The 15,022-nt window shown below is 52.2% G+C and overlaps 2 protein-coding genes across 2 annotated transcripts; both read left to right on the forward strand.

The window, feature by feature from the left end:
* Positions 1 to 8,276: 8,276 nt before the first annotated feature.
* On the forward strand, positions 8,277 to 9,218 carry LOC120701133 (T-box protein H15-like). The gene is made up of 3 exons (XM_039985284.1): positions 8,277 to 8,560; positions 8,788 to 8,815; positions 9,009 to 9,218. Exons 1-3 carry the CDS (start codon positions 8,277 to 8,279, stop codon positions 9,216 to 9,218), a joined length of 522 nt encoding a protein of 173 aa, XP_039841218.1.
* An 803-nt stretch (positions 9,219 to 10,021) lies between these two features.
* Positions 10,022 to 11,256, forward strand: LOC120701134 (basic proline-rich protein-like). The gene is made up of 2 exons (XM_039985285.1): positions 10,022 to 10,720; positions 10,830 to 11,256. The coding sequence occupies exons 1-2, from the start codon at positions 10,022 to 10,024 to the stop codon at positions 11,148 to 11,150; spliced, it is 1,020 nt and encodes a 339-aa protein (XP_039841219.1). The 3' UTR covers positions 11,151 to 11,256.
* Positions 11,257 to 15,022: the final 3,766 nt, after the last annotated feature.

Genomic DNA, 15,022 nt, shown 5'->3' on the forward strand with positions numbered 1-15,022 from the left:
CACCTGAGTGTCGGTGCAAATCCCAACAAAGCCTTTACCCACCTTAGCTAGACCTGACTAGCCACCACGGGATCCACCAAGGGGCCAATGACCTATCTCTGAGGTTTAACCGGGGCCTAAGTCACACAGAACATATCCCTTCTCCTTGGTCACCCGTTGCTCTCAGCTCTCCTGATGGCTATCAAACTAACTAGTGGGGTTTATGCTAAGCCGTTGCCCATACAACGGTCGAGTGGTTTGCACGAGAGTGGAGTTAGGTGAGATGTAACACCAACTCGGTCCTTAGTGGCGACAAGATGGATATCTCCCTTCTTTGATCTGCCACACAGGCACAAGCACACCGAACGGCAAATCACACATAAATGCCATCCATCCCGTCTAGACTTGTCTTTCGAAAAATTCCACTTTTATCCCTTCCCACACACACACATATTTTCTTTATAAAACAAGTTGAAATGTGTATAAGGTCCTAAGTGTTCTAGCAGCGATTAACGTCCAAACAAAATCAGACATTAATCTAGGTGGTCAAGGAATGGTTACAACAATCAAGGGGTGGCTATCCAACCGTGTTTTCAGCAAGCAAAACATATGCAATTTTGTAAAACAGGCCAATAGGTTGTGTTTATAAAAACTAGGACAAAAGCATGCATCAAAGGATGGGATTGAACTTGCCGTCTTCGAAGCCTTCGGGGAAGTCCTGATAAAGGTGCTGTCCTTTGGGCTCGGGATCGCAGAATTGATCCTCGTTCGCTTGCTCATAGTACTGCTCGTCAATAGGCTCTCCTTCGTTCACACCGTGATCTACGACGCATACAAACAAACACACAATCAAGAAAAAGAAATAAAAGCTTTATCATTGAGCTCGATTCAGAAATAATTAAGATATGGAGATAGGAGTGATATTTTTGGGTGGTTTCCTAATGGCATGGTCAAAACTATGTTATGAGAGGCGTGGTAAAGTTTTAGGTTGATCCAAGGTTGTTTGGCGCATGAAATAATAGGGCAACGAAGTGTTTGGGGTTAAATTAATGGTTCAGGGGCTTGTTTGTAAGTTTTTATGGAATAGAAAGGGCTTGGTTATAATTTTTAAGAATATTTTGGGCCTACTAGAAAGGTGCAGGGGTTTATTTATTATTAAGTTTAAATGGTGGAGGGTTTGTTTGCAAAAAGGAGAAATGGGAAGGGCTTTTTTGGAAAAGGGTAAGGGTTCTTTAGCAAATAGATTTGAGGGGAGGGGGTTTTGGGCATAATCGCCATCTCCTTCCTCTCCCCACGCAGAACAGATGAGAGGGAGGGGCGCTCGGCGCCGGCGCCAATCCGGCGCCCTGAGGGACGGCGGCGGCCGGGGATGGGGGCAAGAGGGAGAGGGGATCGAGGGGGTTCGATTCCCCCCCTTACCTCGGGCCGGGGTGGAGCAGGGAGGTCGGGACGCGGAGGCGAGCGGTGGCCGGCGCTAGCGGCTATGGCGGTGGCGCTGCGGGGCTGGAGAGGGGTTGGTGGGCGGCGGTGGAGCTTGTGGGGGTGGAGAGCTGCGCGGGGACCCCTTTTATAGAGCAAGCGAGGCGGTGGAGGGTGGGGTGCGCCGGTGGCGGCTCGGCGGGCGGCGCGGGGCGCCTTAATGGCATCTGCGTCGCAACGCGGCGGCGAGGATGACAAGACTGCTCAGGCTACGCCGAGCACTGTGGCACGTGGGGGGAGGCCGGGCGCTGTGCTTGGCACGAGCGGCGAGGCGGTGGCTCTGCGGCGGCGCGAGCGGCGGGGTGCCGCACGTGGGAGCAGCAGTAGGGGGAGGGTGCCAGTAGCAGGCGGCGCGGCGTGCGGGTGCGCGCGCGTCACGGCTCGGGCGTGCGCGTGCTCGAGGGCAAGAGGGTGGCGGCGAGTGGCTTGGCTGGGTGCGGTGGGCGGCGCGGCGGGCGTCGCGGCGTGCACGCGCGTGCGGGGACGGGGCAGGGGGAAACAGCGCGCGGCCGCGTGGGCGTGCGGCGCTGACCGGAGCGGGGAGCACGCGCGCAGCAGTGGCTTGCGCGGCGAGCGGCGTGGGCAGCAGCGGTGGCGCGCGGGGCCGGAAGCAGTGAGCGGCGCGGGCAGTAGCGGTGGCGTGCGCGTGGCATCGTGGCTCGGCACACCGAGCACCGTGTGCGTGCGCGCGCGCGTGCACGGGCGGCCGGGGCGGTGCGCGTGCACAGGGAGCGGGCGGTGCAGGGTCGGGGAAGGCGTGCGTGCGAGCGAGGGCCGGGCCGGGAGCGACCGGGGCGGCGAGCGGGCGTGGCCGCGAGCGGCGTTCGGGGGCGTGCACACGGGCGTGCGCGGCCCAGGGTGCACGGCCAGGGAAGGGGGGGTGTGCGCGCGGGTGCCGCGGCGAGCGCGTGTGCGCGTAGGCAGGCCGGGAGCGGGGCGCGAGCGCAGGGGCAGGCCGGGAGCAAGGCGGTGGTGGGCTGCTGGGCTGGGCGGCGTTCGGAGGCAGGCGGACGCGCGGGAGCGGGGCAGAGGAGGGAGAAGGAAGGATAGAGGGAAGAGAAAAAGAGGAAAAGGAAAGGAAAATGGAAAAAAAAAGAAAAAGAAAGAAAAAGAAAAGGAGGGGAGAGAGAGAAAGGAAAGAAAAGGAATAAGAAATGGTAAAAGAGAATAGAAAAAGAAAAAGGAAAGAAAAATGGGAAAAAGGAAAGGGAAGACGGGGAGGCAGAGTGAGTGCGCGCCGGCGGCGATTGCGGGGTGCGCAGGCCAGGGGAGGTATGCGCGGCATGGCGCGCGGGCCAGGGGAGGCAGCAGCGCGTGCGGCCGGCGATAATCGCGGTCGGCGAAAAAGAAAAGGTGGAATCGACGAATGGAATCGGGAGTTGGGAATCGGGTGTTCGGGACAGAGAAAAGATTTTCGGGAGTTAGGGTTCAGGTTTTAGGAGGTTTTGAGCTCAACGACAAAAATAATTTTGAAAAAATATATTTTAACGCGTGATTTATTTTGGTGGATTTTTCAGGACGTTACAAGATCTCTTATGGCACTCCCCAAAAACATGAGGAAGGAATGGCCGCCCATGGAAATTGGAAGCATATGAGGCTTATCGAGACAGAATGTCAGTGATAGCTAATTTAGATCTCTTAGCCTTGTAATGGAACTCGAGAACAAGTGAGACTTTGTTGGGTTTGCCCTGCATACACGCACGAATACCATGCATAATAATGTGATGGTGTTTCTAGGAAACTTGTTTCAGTAGTTCTTTGACTCTTTTGTTTGATGATGAAACAGGAGGGGTGATCCCCCTACTGGATATATATTAGAAAAGGAAAAGAGCGTTTACAATCAGGGACGAGCTGTCCTATTAAGAGAAACTATGTAGCCAAGAAGTCATAGATTGTACATGCTTAGATTTTGCACGATGGATAACAGTACAATCTTAAAAAAAATCAATGGTACCCTGAATCGATGGCCTTTTTTGCATAAAAAATGAGACCATTACTAGCCACCCAAATACTCCAGCACATTAGCACAATTATTTCCACGAATAAAGGTAACTGCAGCCTTGCTTTGAAATCCTCCAGAATTTTGAATGGATCCAGATTCTGAGTGCTGTTTAAGTTCAGATTTGCCCAACACCATGTGGCGAAATTCCACTGCAAAAAAAGATGATCCAGTGTTTCAATTTCTCCTGTGCCACAGAGAGCACAACTGTAGTCATCAAGTAACACTAGAACACACGGCCGGCTTTGCGCGCCCCTATCATTACAACATTTGAGATAGTAGAGACGTGGCCAAGGCCAACAATAGAAATGGAAGTGCTACAGAAGTCTTCATCATTTTGTTCAATCAGAGAGATTTTTTTTTACAAGTATCCCATGAGCTCCTTGGTAGTAGCCCATAGTATACACACGTACAAATTAATTTGAAGTATTAAGCTGAGCTCGTGAAGTTTAAACATCATAGATACGAATATGCTCTTCAATTGGCAGGCAGCAGATTGTGATAAGAAATTGGATACTTCTTGCACTTCTTTTTTTTTTGGAGGGTAGATACTTCTTGCACTTCTCAGCACAAGACCTAATACAGAGAAAATGTCCATTTTAAATCAGTTTGTAAATGATTCAAAGCATTGCCCACCAGATGCCGTTTTTGTTGAATTTCGAGCCCACCTCTTTCCACACTAAATTTTTGTGCTGACCTCCACGTTGCCGGCTCATGTTACGATCTGCATGGTTTTCTATCGGTTCTTTCTCCAATTTTCTTCGGGTTCTTAGTAAAAACTGGTGGTTCAAACGGTATTATCCGGTCTGGTTGCCCACCCAATCTTTTAACATGACCGGACCGACATAGGGTCCGGTTCCCGGTTTAACCATGCTCATGTTACTGAGTTTTGCTGCACATAACAATACCAGCAACATGCTTCATGCTATGGTACAGTGATAGTGATGGAGAAGGTTTGATTACTATTATGGGTTACATTGAGGGCTCCTTTCAAGTATCATTCTCAGTTTCTTTGCATCATGTTTGAGAGTATCACTTTAAAAGGGGAAGACCTTGAAACAATAATGGAATGAGTATGAGCTATTTAGAGTAAAGTACATCCGCAGTCCCTAAACTTGATCTAGTGTGTCATCTAGGCCCCTAAACTCTTAAAATGCATTTTCAAATCCGATACCTAAACTTGTTCGAGGACCGCCCATGTATTTTACTCAGGTATTTATGTTCAGCCCAGCTTCACTCGAAATTTACCTTTTTTTAATTGAGCATCACCATATATACTATATTTGTAGATTTACAACAATTTTCGTTAAGGTAAATCAAGCCATATTCTCTCGCAGCAATTTTGCAACAAGCTTTTCATCACTAGATCCTGCATTTTTACTAGTAGTAGAGTCCACTGGGACACAAGTAGAAAATTCCAATCCATAAAAAGTGCTCAAATCAAACAATCTCTATCATTATCAATTTAAGCTTGGTGTTGATTAGATGCGAGTTTTCTTACTTTTATGGAACATAGAGCTACGAATTATCCCCCTTTTGTGTAATAAAGCAGACCATCACAACCATTTTTATAAATTGAAACAAACAACCATTTTTATAAAATGGAACCACGATAACTATTTTATATTAAAAGTTTTCTATTACTATGTCCGACCTATTTTTGTTGAAACTCACCACATCTCATCCTCCCCCAACAAACATAATAAGCTAATGAAACACCCTACTTGATCCTATTCTCACCTCACACCATCAGTGACACCTCTATCGCCACAACATGGTCATCATTTCACCCCTCCCATGATATCACACGCAGCACTAACTTCTCATTCTCACTTCCTAGCCAACCTTTCAACCCCCAGGCTCCTCTAGTCTACATGGTCATGTTTGGGACCACGCCAGCCGACAACGCTTGTGGTAAAAACATACAGCGGGAAAGCCCCACTTCACTCACATCTCATGTTTCACGCAGTGCCCGTGAAACTCTTCTTTTCTCCTGATGCATGGTCCCTTGATGAGTGGCCGAGATGCGATGTGTTCTCATTTGCCTTAGTATCTATCACCCACTGCTCCTATATATCTCACCCAACCCTACCCTCATACCTACCTCCTGCTGCCGCCGCCATCGTCTCAACCCCTCCACCTCCACCTAAATCCCCCATCACCACTTCGGTGCCGCTATTTGCATCACTTCTATCCACCTCCTTTCCTTATCTCTGTTTTCGTTACCACCCAATCCGTAGACTAGATCTGACAAATCCCCACCCCCATCCCCTCAAAGGTCAGGATAATAAAGTCAATCTCGAAGCCCTCGATATCATTACGTTGCCAGTGATCTTCCAAGAAGATGTCGATAGGCGACCGTCTGAGGAGTATCATTGACCTTTATGGTGGTAAGTTTGGGTGCGGCTAATATTTTTTAGTTATCGATGCAAATATAATAGTTTTGGCATATGGATCCATGTAAAATGTTTGGGGATAAAAAAACTATTAGCTTGATTCCCAAACACTCAAGGCGCTGTTTGGAATAGGGAGTAGCCATAAGATTTATGCTATTTTTGTACTATTCTAGTTTCTAAAAATTTTTACACCTAAATGGTTGTTATTTGATTTATTAGAAAAGGAAGGAATAGATTTTTTTAATCTTTTGTAGCCTAATTCCATGAGAAAAATAAAAAAAGTGGTCAAAGCACTTGGAAAAAATAAAACGTGATGTGGGCTACGAAGAGATATTAAATACCCCATCTAAACAGATGTGAGGAACTAGGATTTGAACCCTGATCCACTAGCTCTTCCCTAAAGACACTAGCCAATTTCACTATGGCAGCTCTGCAATTGAAAATAATACAGGTAGTAGAACCTGCTGCTCACACATCTTGCTTTGTGTTTCATGTGGTGACCATGGATCTTGACACGAGTATTATCTGTATAGTAAACTTTATCACCATGTGGTCATTTGCCATGCTTTGTGACCGGGTACACGAAGTTGCAAGTGAGACACACAAAATTTAGAGTTGGATTATAGCATGTTGGCATCTATCCTTGCTTTGGGGTTTTTATATTGCCCAATCCCTAGTGCATACATGGAGATAAAATTACTGAACTTTGCTCGCAGTAACAAAATGAATTGAAATTCAAATGATGGGAGATAGAATTTTTGCAAGTTTGATTCCTGGTTCCCATGTATTGCTACTAAAGTCCTTCCCTTCTTATTCCCATGTCTTCAGTTTCTATGGAGTTCAGGAAGAATGCCATCTCGAAACATTTGTTTGTTTCTATCATGTGTTTTTTGCCGTCGTACATTAGCTAGATTGTTGAATATGATTGTTTTATTTCATCTATTGGGTGTACTTTCTGATTTGTCTGTTTTGTATGTAGACCCTTGAACACTTTCCCAGAGTCACCTAAAATGGAGGACGCCAAATCATTCCAAGATCCTTTAAATTCAGTTGAACCTCGCCTGCTAGAAGCTTCGAAGGAAACCACCCCTAGAGAAATCTTTGAGGTGCTCAAAGAGATTCCTGGCTTGGCCTGAGCTGATCTGTTGAGGGACTATAGTGTACTTATCCATAGCGATCGCCTATTGAAAGCACTTTTGGCACTCCCAATGGACATGAGGATGGAGTTGCTGCTCATAGAACTCAGGCCTATGAAGCTATTGTGTATTGCTGCACAAAACAATACCAGCAACATGCTCATGATTCAGTGATAGTGATGGATAAGGTTGATTACTATTATGGGTTAAGGGTTCCTTTCAACTATCATTCTCATTTTCGTTGCGCCATGTAAGGTTTTCTAACGATGATGTACTCATCTAGTATGGTTTCTCCTGATCCATGTTATTTGTCTACATGTTTGAAGCTAACAGTAAATAGTAGAGCATGCTTACTTAAGTACTTCTCCGTTTACTTGGAGAAATCAACAAATCATTTCAAACTTCTCTAGTCAGCTGAATCTCTCTACAAGTGCCCAAGGAAGGGAATAAGCTTCCTCTGAACCAAATTTTCAGAGCCTCAAATAAAGCGATACCTAGTTTATGTTGATATGCTATGCGCCTATAGTATGTTTACCTTACTCCGATCCCTAAGGCCTCCTCCAAAGAGGGAGCCAACTGCCAGCTTATAGCTACAATAAAAAAATCAGTACCTCAACATAGTATATTGTAACCCGTGCATGAGAGAGAGGGTTGTCTCGGGGTTTGAGCAAGATAAGCGCGCCGCAGAGCGCTAGCCTCCTCAAATCAGTACTATTGGGCGAATAAAAAATTTATGAGTAGACCTCCGCGCTACCCGTTCTTAGAAGAACATGAGGAAGGGATAAGAAATGGCTGCTCACATGGAAATCGTAGGCAAATGAGACTCGTAGAGGTTGCTACACCAGCCTAGGAGCATCTAGCTAGTACGGTTTCTCCTCAACCATATTATCATTTTTTTCAAAAAAAAAGTTATTTCGAGTAAGAGTTTTCTCTTGTGCTATGGAAGTAGATGGCAGTTCTGAGTTCTTACTGACATGAATCGCTCCAACAGTTTTTTTTATTTTTGAGATTCCTCCAACGGTATCTTCTTCTGCATTGCATCCAGGGAAAATGTGACGAACTCAATTGAGCACAGTCCAAAGAGACGCTGTCCACGGACCGGGCCAAGTTGTTTTGTGTATAAACGGGCCTGAGCCTGACGAATCAATCAGCCCGGCCCAAACAGCAAGCGCGGGAAATTGGGAAGCTTTTCCTTGTCGCGGCGCCAAATCTGATATCTCCCAAAATCTCTCCCACCCTCTCGGCCTCTCTCTCGCGCGCGCCGGAGGTACCAGAACGGCGGCGGCGATGAGGCGGGCCCGCGGCCGGCTCGAGATAGACTGGGCGGACGTGTTCGGAACTCGCATCTCCTCCCCCGACAGCGCCGGTGCCTTTTACCTCGGGGCGTCGGCCGCTGCTCGGGCGGCGAAGAATGGAGGCGACGAGCCGCGGCGTGGGGTTTCGGTTTCGAACCGCCGCCACCTCCCCGGGATCGAAGATCTTCCCTCCCGCACCGACCGCGGCGCGGGCGAGCGCCGCCGCCCCGCGCCCCGGCCGTCGACCGACGCGGCCGCGAAGGGTCGCTCGTCTTGGTTATGCATCCGTCCTGCCGATTTGATCTGTTCGAACTCGGATAGTATCTGACGTTGGCGTGGGCTGCTCATTTACGCTTGAGAAGAATGTACTCGTTAATTTTTTTTAAAAAAAGAATGCACTCGTTAAAGGGAGATGAGCATTCGCCGCGGCGGTATTCTGAAAATCTGAGCCCCATTCTTCGCGCTGTCTGTAGGCTGATGATGTTGGCGAATGCCTGTTTCAGGGAGATGAGCGCGAAGGGGAATGGGAAGGTACCTCTGCATCCGCTGCAAAGAAATTATGCCTGCTAATGGCCCGTAACCCGCTCCAAACCTAACCCCACCCAAATATAGATAGGTGATTGCCCCGATCCAACCCCACCCATTCAATTAGTCTCCCCACCCAATCCAACCCGCCCCATCTCAAATGGGTTTAACCCGGGTCTCCTCTATCCTCTGTGCGCAGACAGCGCAGTCTGTGGGCGGGTCCCCCGCGGCCACCTCCCTCCGCGGCAGCGCGGCGATGGCGGCCTCGTCCATGCCGCCGCCGCCACCGTGGCAGCCCGCGCCCGCGAAGACGAACCGCGTGCGGCCTCTGCCCGCGCCGGTGCCGGCGCCCCCGATCGTCGGGGCGGCACGACGGACCTTGAAGAGGAACGGGAGGTCGCCGCCCTAGCGCGCGGCGACGGCGCGGCCGAGCGCGGCGGGGTTGCGCGCGATCCAGTTCCGCAGCGACACGTCGGGCGCGAGCGAGGACGGCGCGGACGGGTGCGTGCCCATCCACAGCTCGGCGCACGGGCGGTCCTCGTCGGCGGCGTCCCCGGCGGCGAGGCGCGCGACGAGGGAGCAGGCGCCGCGGCGGCCCCACTCGTAGTGCTGCACGGCGCCCACGGCGCAGTCTGCACCATCGTCGGGCCCCCGTCCACGGCCGCGCTGGTGCGCCCGACCGTCTATTCCGCCCGGCGGTCCGGCTCGCCGAGTTCCCGCTCGACTACGCCGCGGCCCAGAGGATGAAGGTCTGGACCGTCGGGCAGGTGTCGACCTACCACTAGAGCTGCACGACGCTGGCAGCGAGAGGGCTGCGGGCGTCCGCCATCGACCCCGGCGAGTGCCGCCGGTGGCTTGACGGCAAGCCGCGAGGCTCCGTCGTGTACGTCAACTTCGGAAGCATCTCGCGGGCGGACGCGAAGCAGGCCGTGGAGCTCGGCCTCAGGCACCCGTTCGTCTGGGCGGTACGGGACGCCGGCGGGATGGAGTGGGTGTAGCAGTGTGTGCCTCTGTAGGTCTTCTTTCTCCCGACCCACCCCAACCCATTTTATCCCTAACCCCAACCCGCCCCAACCCTTTGACATATAGAATCTGTTTCCACCCATCCACACACATCCCGTATCAGAACCCGCCCAAAAAAACCCGTTTCCCCGACCCATTAGCAGGCGTTTTCCCGTCAGTCAAAGCCAAGTCGTTGCCGCTCGCGGGGTCATGCCACGCGGCGTCGCGGACTCGCAGCGTGGCGAGCCCGTGGCGTACGTGTCGCCGGAGGGGCTCGGCAGCCGGCACGTGGCGCATTCCGCGGTGCATTCCTCCGGGCTCCGGCGTTATCTTCGCCGGTTTCGCCATCCGCTCACCATTCTCTCTCGCTCTCGCAAAGACCCACCTCGCCTCACTCCTCCTCAGCTCAACCATGGAGGCAAGGACAGCGGCGGCGGCGGCGGCGGCCGCCGCGGCGACCGCTGGACCAGAATGTTCGACCGGCACCGCGCAGCCTACTACCGCCCCTTCGTCTCTCTGCTGGCGCCCCCGCACGGGCCGCCGGCGGGGGACGACTACTCCTCCTCGGGCTCGTCGTCGGACATGGAGGACCCGCCGCACGAGCTCCCCGCCGCGGACCCGGCGCGCGGAGGCGGAGCTCCTCCTGTCGCGCCGCCTCATCCACTCGGGCTCCCGCCCGCGCACCCGGCGCGCGGAGGCGGAGCTCCTCCGTTCGCGCACGTCGTGCCTGCCGAGCTCCCGGCGCGCGCAGGCGGAGCTCCAGCTCCTCCGTTCGCGCGCGCCGTGCCGCCTCCGCTCATACGGGCGGCGCTCGGCGGCGCCGCCCCCCGCGGCCGGTTGGACCTCGACCCCGCGCACCCGCGCCGCTTCCGCTACCAGCTCGGGGTCGGCGTTGGCGGCCGCCGACAGGTTCGTACTCGATTCGATCAGCCGGGCCGCCATGGGCTGCTCCGGCGCTCGTGATGGGAGACCATCGGAGGTTCGATCTATCGCCAACCACTCGTCTTCTTCCTCGCAGGCTGGTGATGGCGGGCGGGGCGGCGCCGCTCTCCCGGGGGAGATCTACAACGCGCTCAAGGCGATCCAACCCCCGCCTGACCCGCGCCGAGCTGCTGCGAGCCTACAGCGCGCTCGTCCGCGACGACCGCCAGTTCAGGTCGCTCATGGCGCTGCCGGAGGACATGAGGAGGGACTGGCTGCTCATGGAGGTCCCGGATCGGAGGCAGTGAAGGTGAAGCCCTGCTGGCTGGCTGTTTGCCGCTTCTGCTCCGCTCGTAGATCGAGCTCCGAGCTCGTAGCTAATGCTGTGTGCTTGACTAGTAGTAGTAGCTTGTGGTAGCTAGGCATCAGTAGAATTTCCTTCACTAGAATTACTCCTGCTGGACCATGTAATGCAGCGTCGTCGTCTGTGATGTTGTAATGTGAATTATTATTGTTCCTCTCAAAATGCAGTGGTGTGGATGTGTTGCTTGTGAGCAAATGTTGTGATGGAAGTTCTTGGCCTTCTTGGTGCACAGGAACATCTTGAGCAGTTTTTTTTTAACAGGCTTGAGCAGTTCAGATTCTCGTAGCTGCAGTAGTTCTCGTGTCGTGTGGTAATCCCAACCTTCTGTTGGGCGTTGTAATGCAATCTCTGATGACTGATGATGTTGCTGGAAGCTGCGATGTGAGTTTGTCCTCGGAACTGTCAGTGTGCAGGGGTATTCCGTTGTGATGAGCACATGATGAAGCTGGTGTGGATTCCTTCTGAGTTATTCCTCATGGCGCCTGTGGATTGCATGCGAGCTGATACTAACTCTTTCCTCAATTTTATCGTGCCAATTTACACCTAAGTTTCACTTCTCTATAATGCTAGTTGTGGTCTCTTCTTTCGTTTCAAAAAAAAAAAAGTTGCGCGGTCTCTTCTAGCTAGATTGGTTTGCAGGAATGCTTTGGATTCAATTCGAATTTAAACCAAAAACCTAAGGTACTTAGTGGGTTAGATGTGTCTGGACTTTTTCTTTTGCATCGATGCAAAATTGAACAACATCGGAAAATGGCAGATCAAGTTCTGAGGCTCAAGGGATGTGCAGGTCGACCGTCGAAGTTTAGCAGAGATCATAATGCAGCTCGTGTTGGTTTGCTGTTCTGAAAATTTGGAGCAACTGAAGTTGTGTTCGGAACGTCCAGTGCTAATCTTACTTGCCATTGCGATCTTCTGATTGTATCTGCTATTAATTTCTGATGAAACTGAATGAGGACTTGCAGAGAAGTGATCAGTACCCTCGACGATCTTTCTACTTTTCCCTGTCTGTTAGTGCAGAAGAGTGTGAGCGGATTGCTTTTCAGAAGGTCATGCATTCAAAAAAAAAACTTCTGTTCTTCGAGAATCACATCGTAATAAAGGTTTGATGGTGCCTCCGGTAGTCCGGTGCTCGCCACACCGCCGCCGCCGGCGGCGGGAGTCGACGACTAGCGAGCGAGCAAGAGGGCTACGTGGATCAAATTGCCGGACGCGGGCCTCAACCAAAAGAAGGATGGGCTCAAAGTAAGTGGGCCTCCGCTTGGGCCACCAACGCTGCCTCTTCATTTCCACAGATCGAATCATGGCCGTAGAGTTCCGATCCAACGGTTCAAAATACCCCAGGCATGGACGGTAAATGAAATGCCGTCCAGCCATCCCCTCGCGCGCGCGGCGCGCCACGCCGCGCTCTCGTCCTCGCCGCGCCGGCGCGCTAGGTCCGCGACGTCACGGGAACCTCCCTTGATGTCATCCTCCGCGGACTTGGGCTCCGTCTTCCCTCTTCCCCGCGCGCGTCCCCTCGCCGCATTGCGCTCCCGCGGCGGCGTCGGTTGGCGGCCGAGACGATCGTCCCGCCTTCGTGCCCGCGGCCGGCGGAACCCAGTGCGGCACCGATGGCCAATCGCCCGCCCGCCGCCTGCAAGCTGCAGCCCTTCCGCGTCAGTCGATATTGTCGCTGCTTTGACCTGCAGGGCCACGGCGATGCCGACCGCTGCTGCGTCCGTCTCCGTCGCCTGACACGTCATGCCTGCGGAGTGCGGACTGGTTGTTGTACTTGTACCCTGAGCCCCTGAGGTTACTGGTGAGTGGTGAGGAGAGGACTGAGGAACGCGCTCAGAAAGTTGTCACTTCGCTTGCAGGTTCTTGATCCATGTCAGCACGAATAGCACTGCGGCACCAGAGATCCGCTGATGTCTTGCATACAATCGGAGATGCAAGGGGGCAAGACGTCTTCATCGATCTGAATGTTCAGGATTCACAAATGTTCAAAACTTTGTTGCCTCCAACGCTCAGCGCGCTAGCATGAAGGGTCATACGGGACAAAACGCACTGCAAGTGTAACTACAAGTCCTCATTCTCTCTTCGGAATACAACCACAAAAATCACAGGGCACTGGTTCCCTGCACAATCAACCGGGGTTCGGTTGTTCATCCAACAACACCGATCGACCAATAGTTCGGTTACCTTTGTAGGATCCTTGGGCCAAGGCCCAATGGTCTGCTAGTATAAAACTTTGCTGTTGATGGCGATTCCTGTTTACTTGAGTTCTAATCTGGTTTTATTCACTAAGTACAGGTGTTGTTCATGGCTTCATTTTCTGCATGTGATGTGACATGAGTTCGGCACCATGGAACAGTTGCAGCTTGCAAGTACAAATGCTTCTAAGTGTGCTCACACCACAAAATTAGGATACTTGGAAACAGCCTTGGGATGACTTGGCAGCAACAATTGCATGCCTAGAAGCTTAATAACCCCCCCCCCCCCCCCCCCCCCCCCCCCCGCCCCACCCATTTTACTTGAGAAGTATGAACTTCAAACGTGTTTTTCTCTTCTACAAGCTATGGAGTATTGGAGGGGAACAAAATATACATCATGTAATCTAGGAGGAAGGATCGCCTGCCGAACTTGCCGTATTTTAGGGTGTATTTGGTTGGCTGCATGTGCGCCGAACCAAGCCCTCCGGATACAAGGTTCAGCAGATTGGTTGCCTGCAGGCCTGTCCCGTGGGATGCAAAGGGGCATCTAGAGCTAGGCTCCAGTGATACGCAGAAATCACTCGTTTCTCCGATCCAGAGCTTGGCTGTGGCGATGCGAGCATGCACGCTCGGGGTGTGTGTGCACAGATAGCAAAAATGGGAAATGTCAGCATATGCTGGGCTGTTGCACGTGCTGGGCCTGGCTCCGGCCGGCCTGGCTCACCAGCGAAGAGAACCAATCACCGAACATGAAGCAGCCAGCGAAGAGAACCAATCACCGAACATGAAGCATATGTAGTAGTCAATTGAACACATTATTAATTTTTCTAGTTCTCGATTACATAGTTGTGCACTAAATTATATTACGTCTCCCGTTCTGAGTCTGTTAGTTACCTAAGTTTTGAATCTCCAGTGCAGTCTAACTAGAGACCCTTTTGATGACCGTGAGCTTCTGCTCCGTACTTCCACCTCCCCCGTGTCATATCAGCATTGACATCCATCAGTAGCCTTGATCCTGTCTGTATATAGCACTGGCCATGTAATTTCTTGCTTTCAGACCTCTTGTCTGTTGCATATAAGCATGTGAGCTGATTTGCTTCTCCGAGGATCGTGCACTGAACAAAAAAATGTTCTTCTCCGATGATCATGCCATGACGAGAGAGATTGATGGTGCCCCGGAGGCTCTCGGCCTCGCCTGGCGGCGGCGGTCGACGACGAGCAACGCGGACCAAATCCATCGACGAAAGATGCATGGGCTCAACTAAATAGCCTGAGCGCAGGCCCAGTAAGCCGTTTCCTCCATGGGCCGAGCCGGTCCGGCCCAGACAAGGCCGTGTAGTTCGCGGCTTTTTTATTTTTATATTTTTTATAGAAATATATTTTTGATTTCACATTTTACAGTTTTATACTCCTACCGCCCGGCAGGGGGCGGCAGGGACCTACATATAAATAAATATAACTTTTTTTTAGGCGGAGGCCCCTGGCGGGAGCCTGCCGCCCCCCTACCGGGCGGCAGTCACCTGCCGCCCCCCTGACGGGCGGCAGGCAGCCCACCCGCCCGGTAGGGGGGCGGCAGGCTCCCCCCAAATATAAAAGCTGAGCTCCTTCCTTCGCACCTTCATTTCCTGCCCACGAGATCCAGAGAGGGGAGAGGGAGAGTGGAGGGGTGAGGGAGGTAATTCCACCGGCGAAGTCCTGCCGGATTTTGGATCCGAACCGCAGGTAACCAATATT

This window comes from Panicum virgatum, chromosome 3K, assembly GCF_016808335.1.
Source record: "Panicum virgatum strain AP13 chromosome 3K, P.virgatum_v5, whole genome shotgun sequence".
Classification (NCBI taxonomy): Eukaryota; Viridiplantae; Streptophyta; class Magnoliopsida; order Poales; family Poaceae; genus Panicum; species Panicum virgatum.

Excerpts from the sequence above, each read along its gene's own strand:
- LOC120701134 (XM_039985285.1), top strand. The coding sequence starts at position 10,022 with ATGCCACGCGGCGTCGCGGACTCGCAGCGTGGCGAGCCCGTGGCGTAC. Across the intron at positions 10,721-10,829 it reads GCGTTGGCGGCCGCCGACAG|GCTGGTGATGGCGGGCGGGG; the intron begins GTTCGTACTCGA and ends TCTTCCTCGCAG.
- LOC120701133 (XM_039985284.1), top strand. The coding sequence starts at position 8,277 with ATGAGGCGGGCCCGCGGCCGGCTCGAGATAGACTGGGCGGACGTGTTC. Across the intron at positions 8,561-8,787 it reads GCGAAGGGTCGCTCGTCTTG|GGAGATGAGCGCGAAGGGGA; the intron begins GTTATGCATCCG and ends TGCCTGTTTCAG. Across the intron at positions 8,816-9,008 it reads GCGCGAAGGGGAATGGGAAG|ACAGCGCAGTCTGTGGGCGG; the intron begins GTACCTCTGCAT and ends CTCTGTGCGCAG.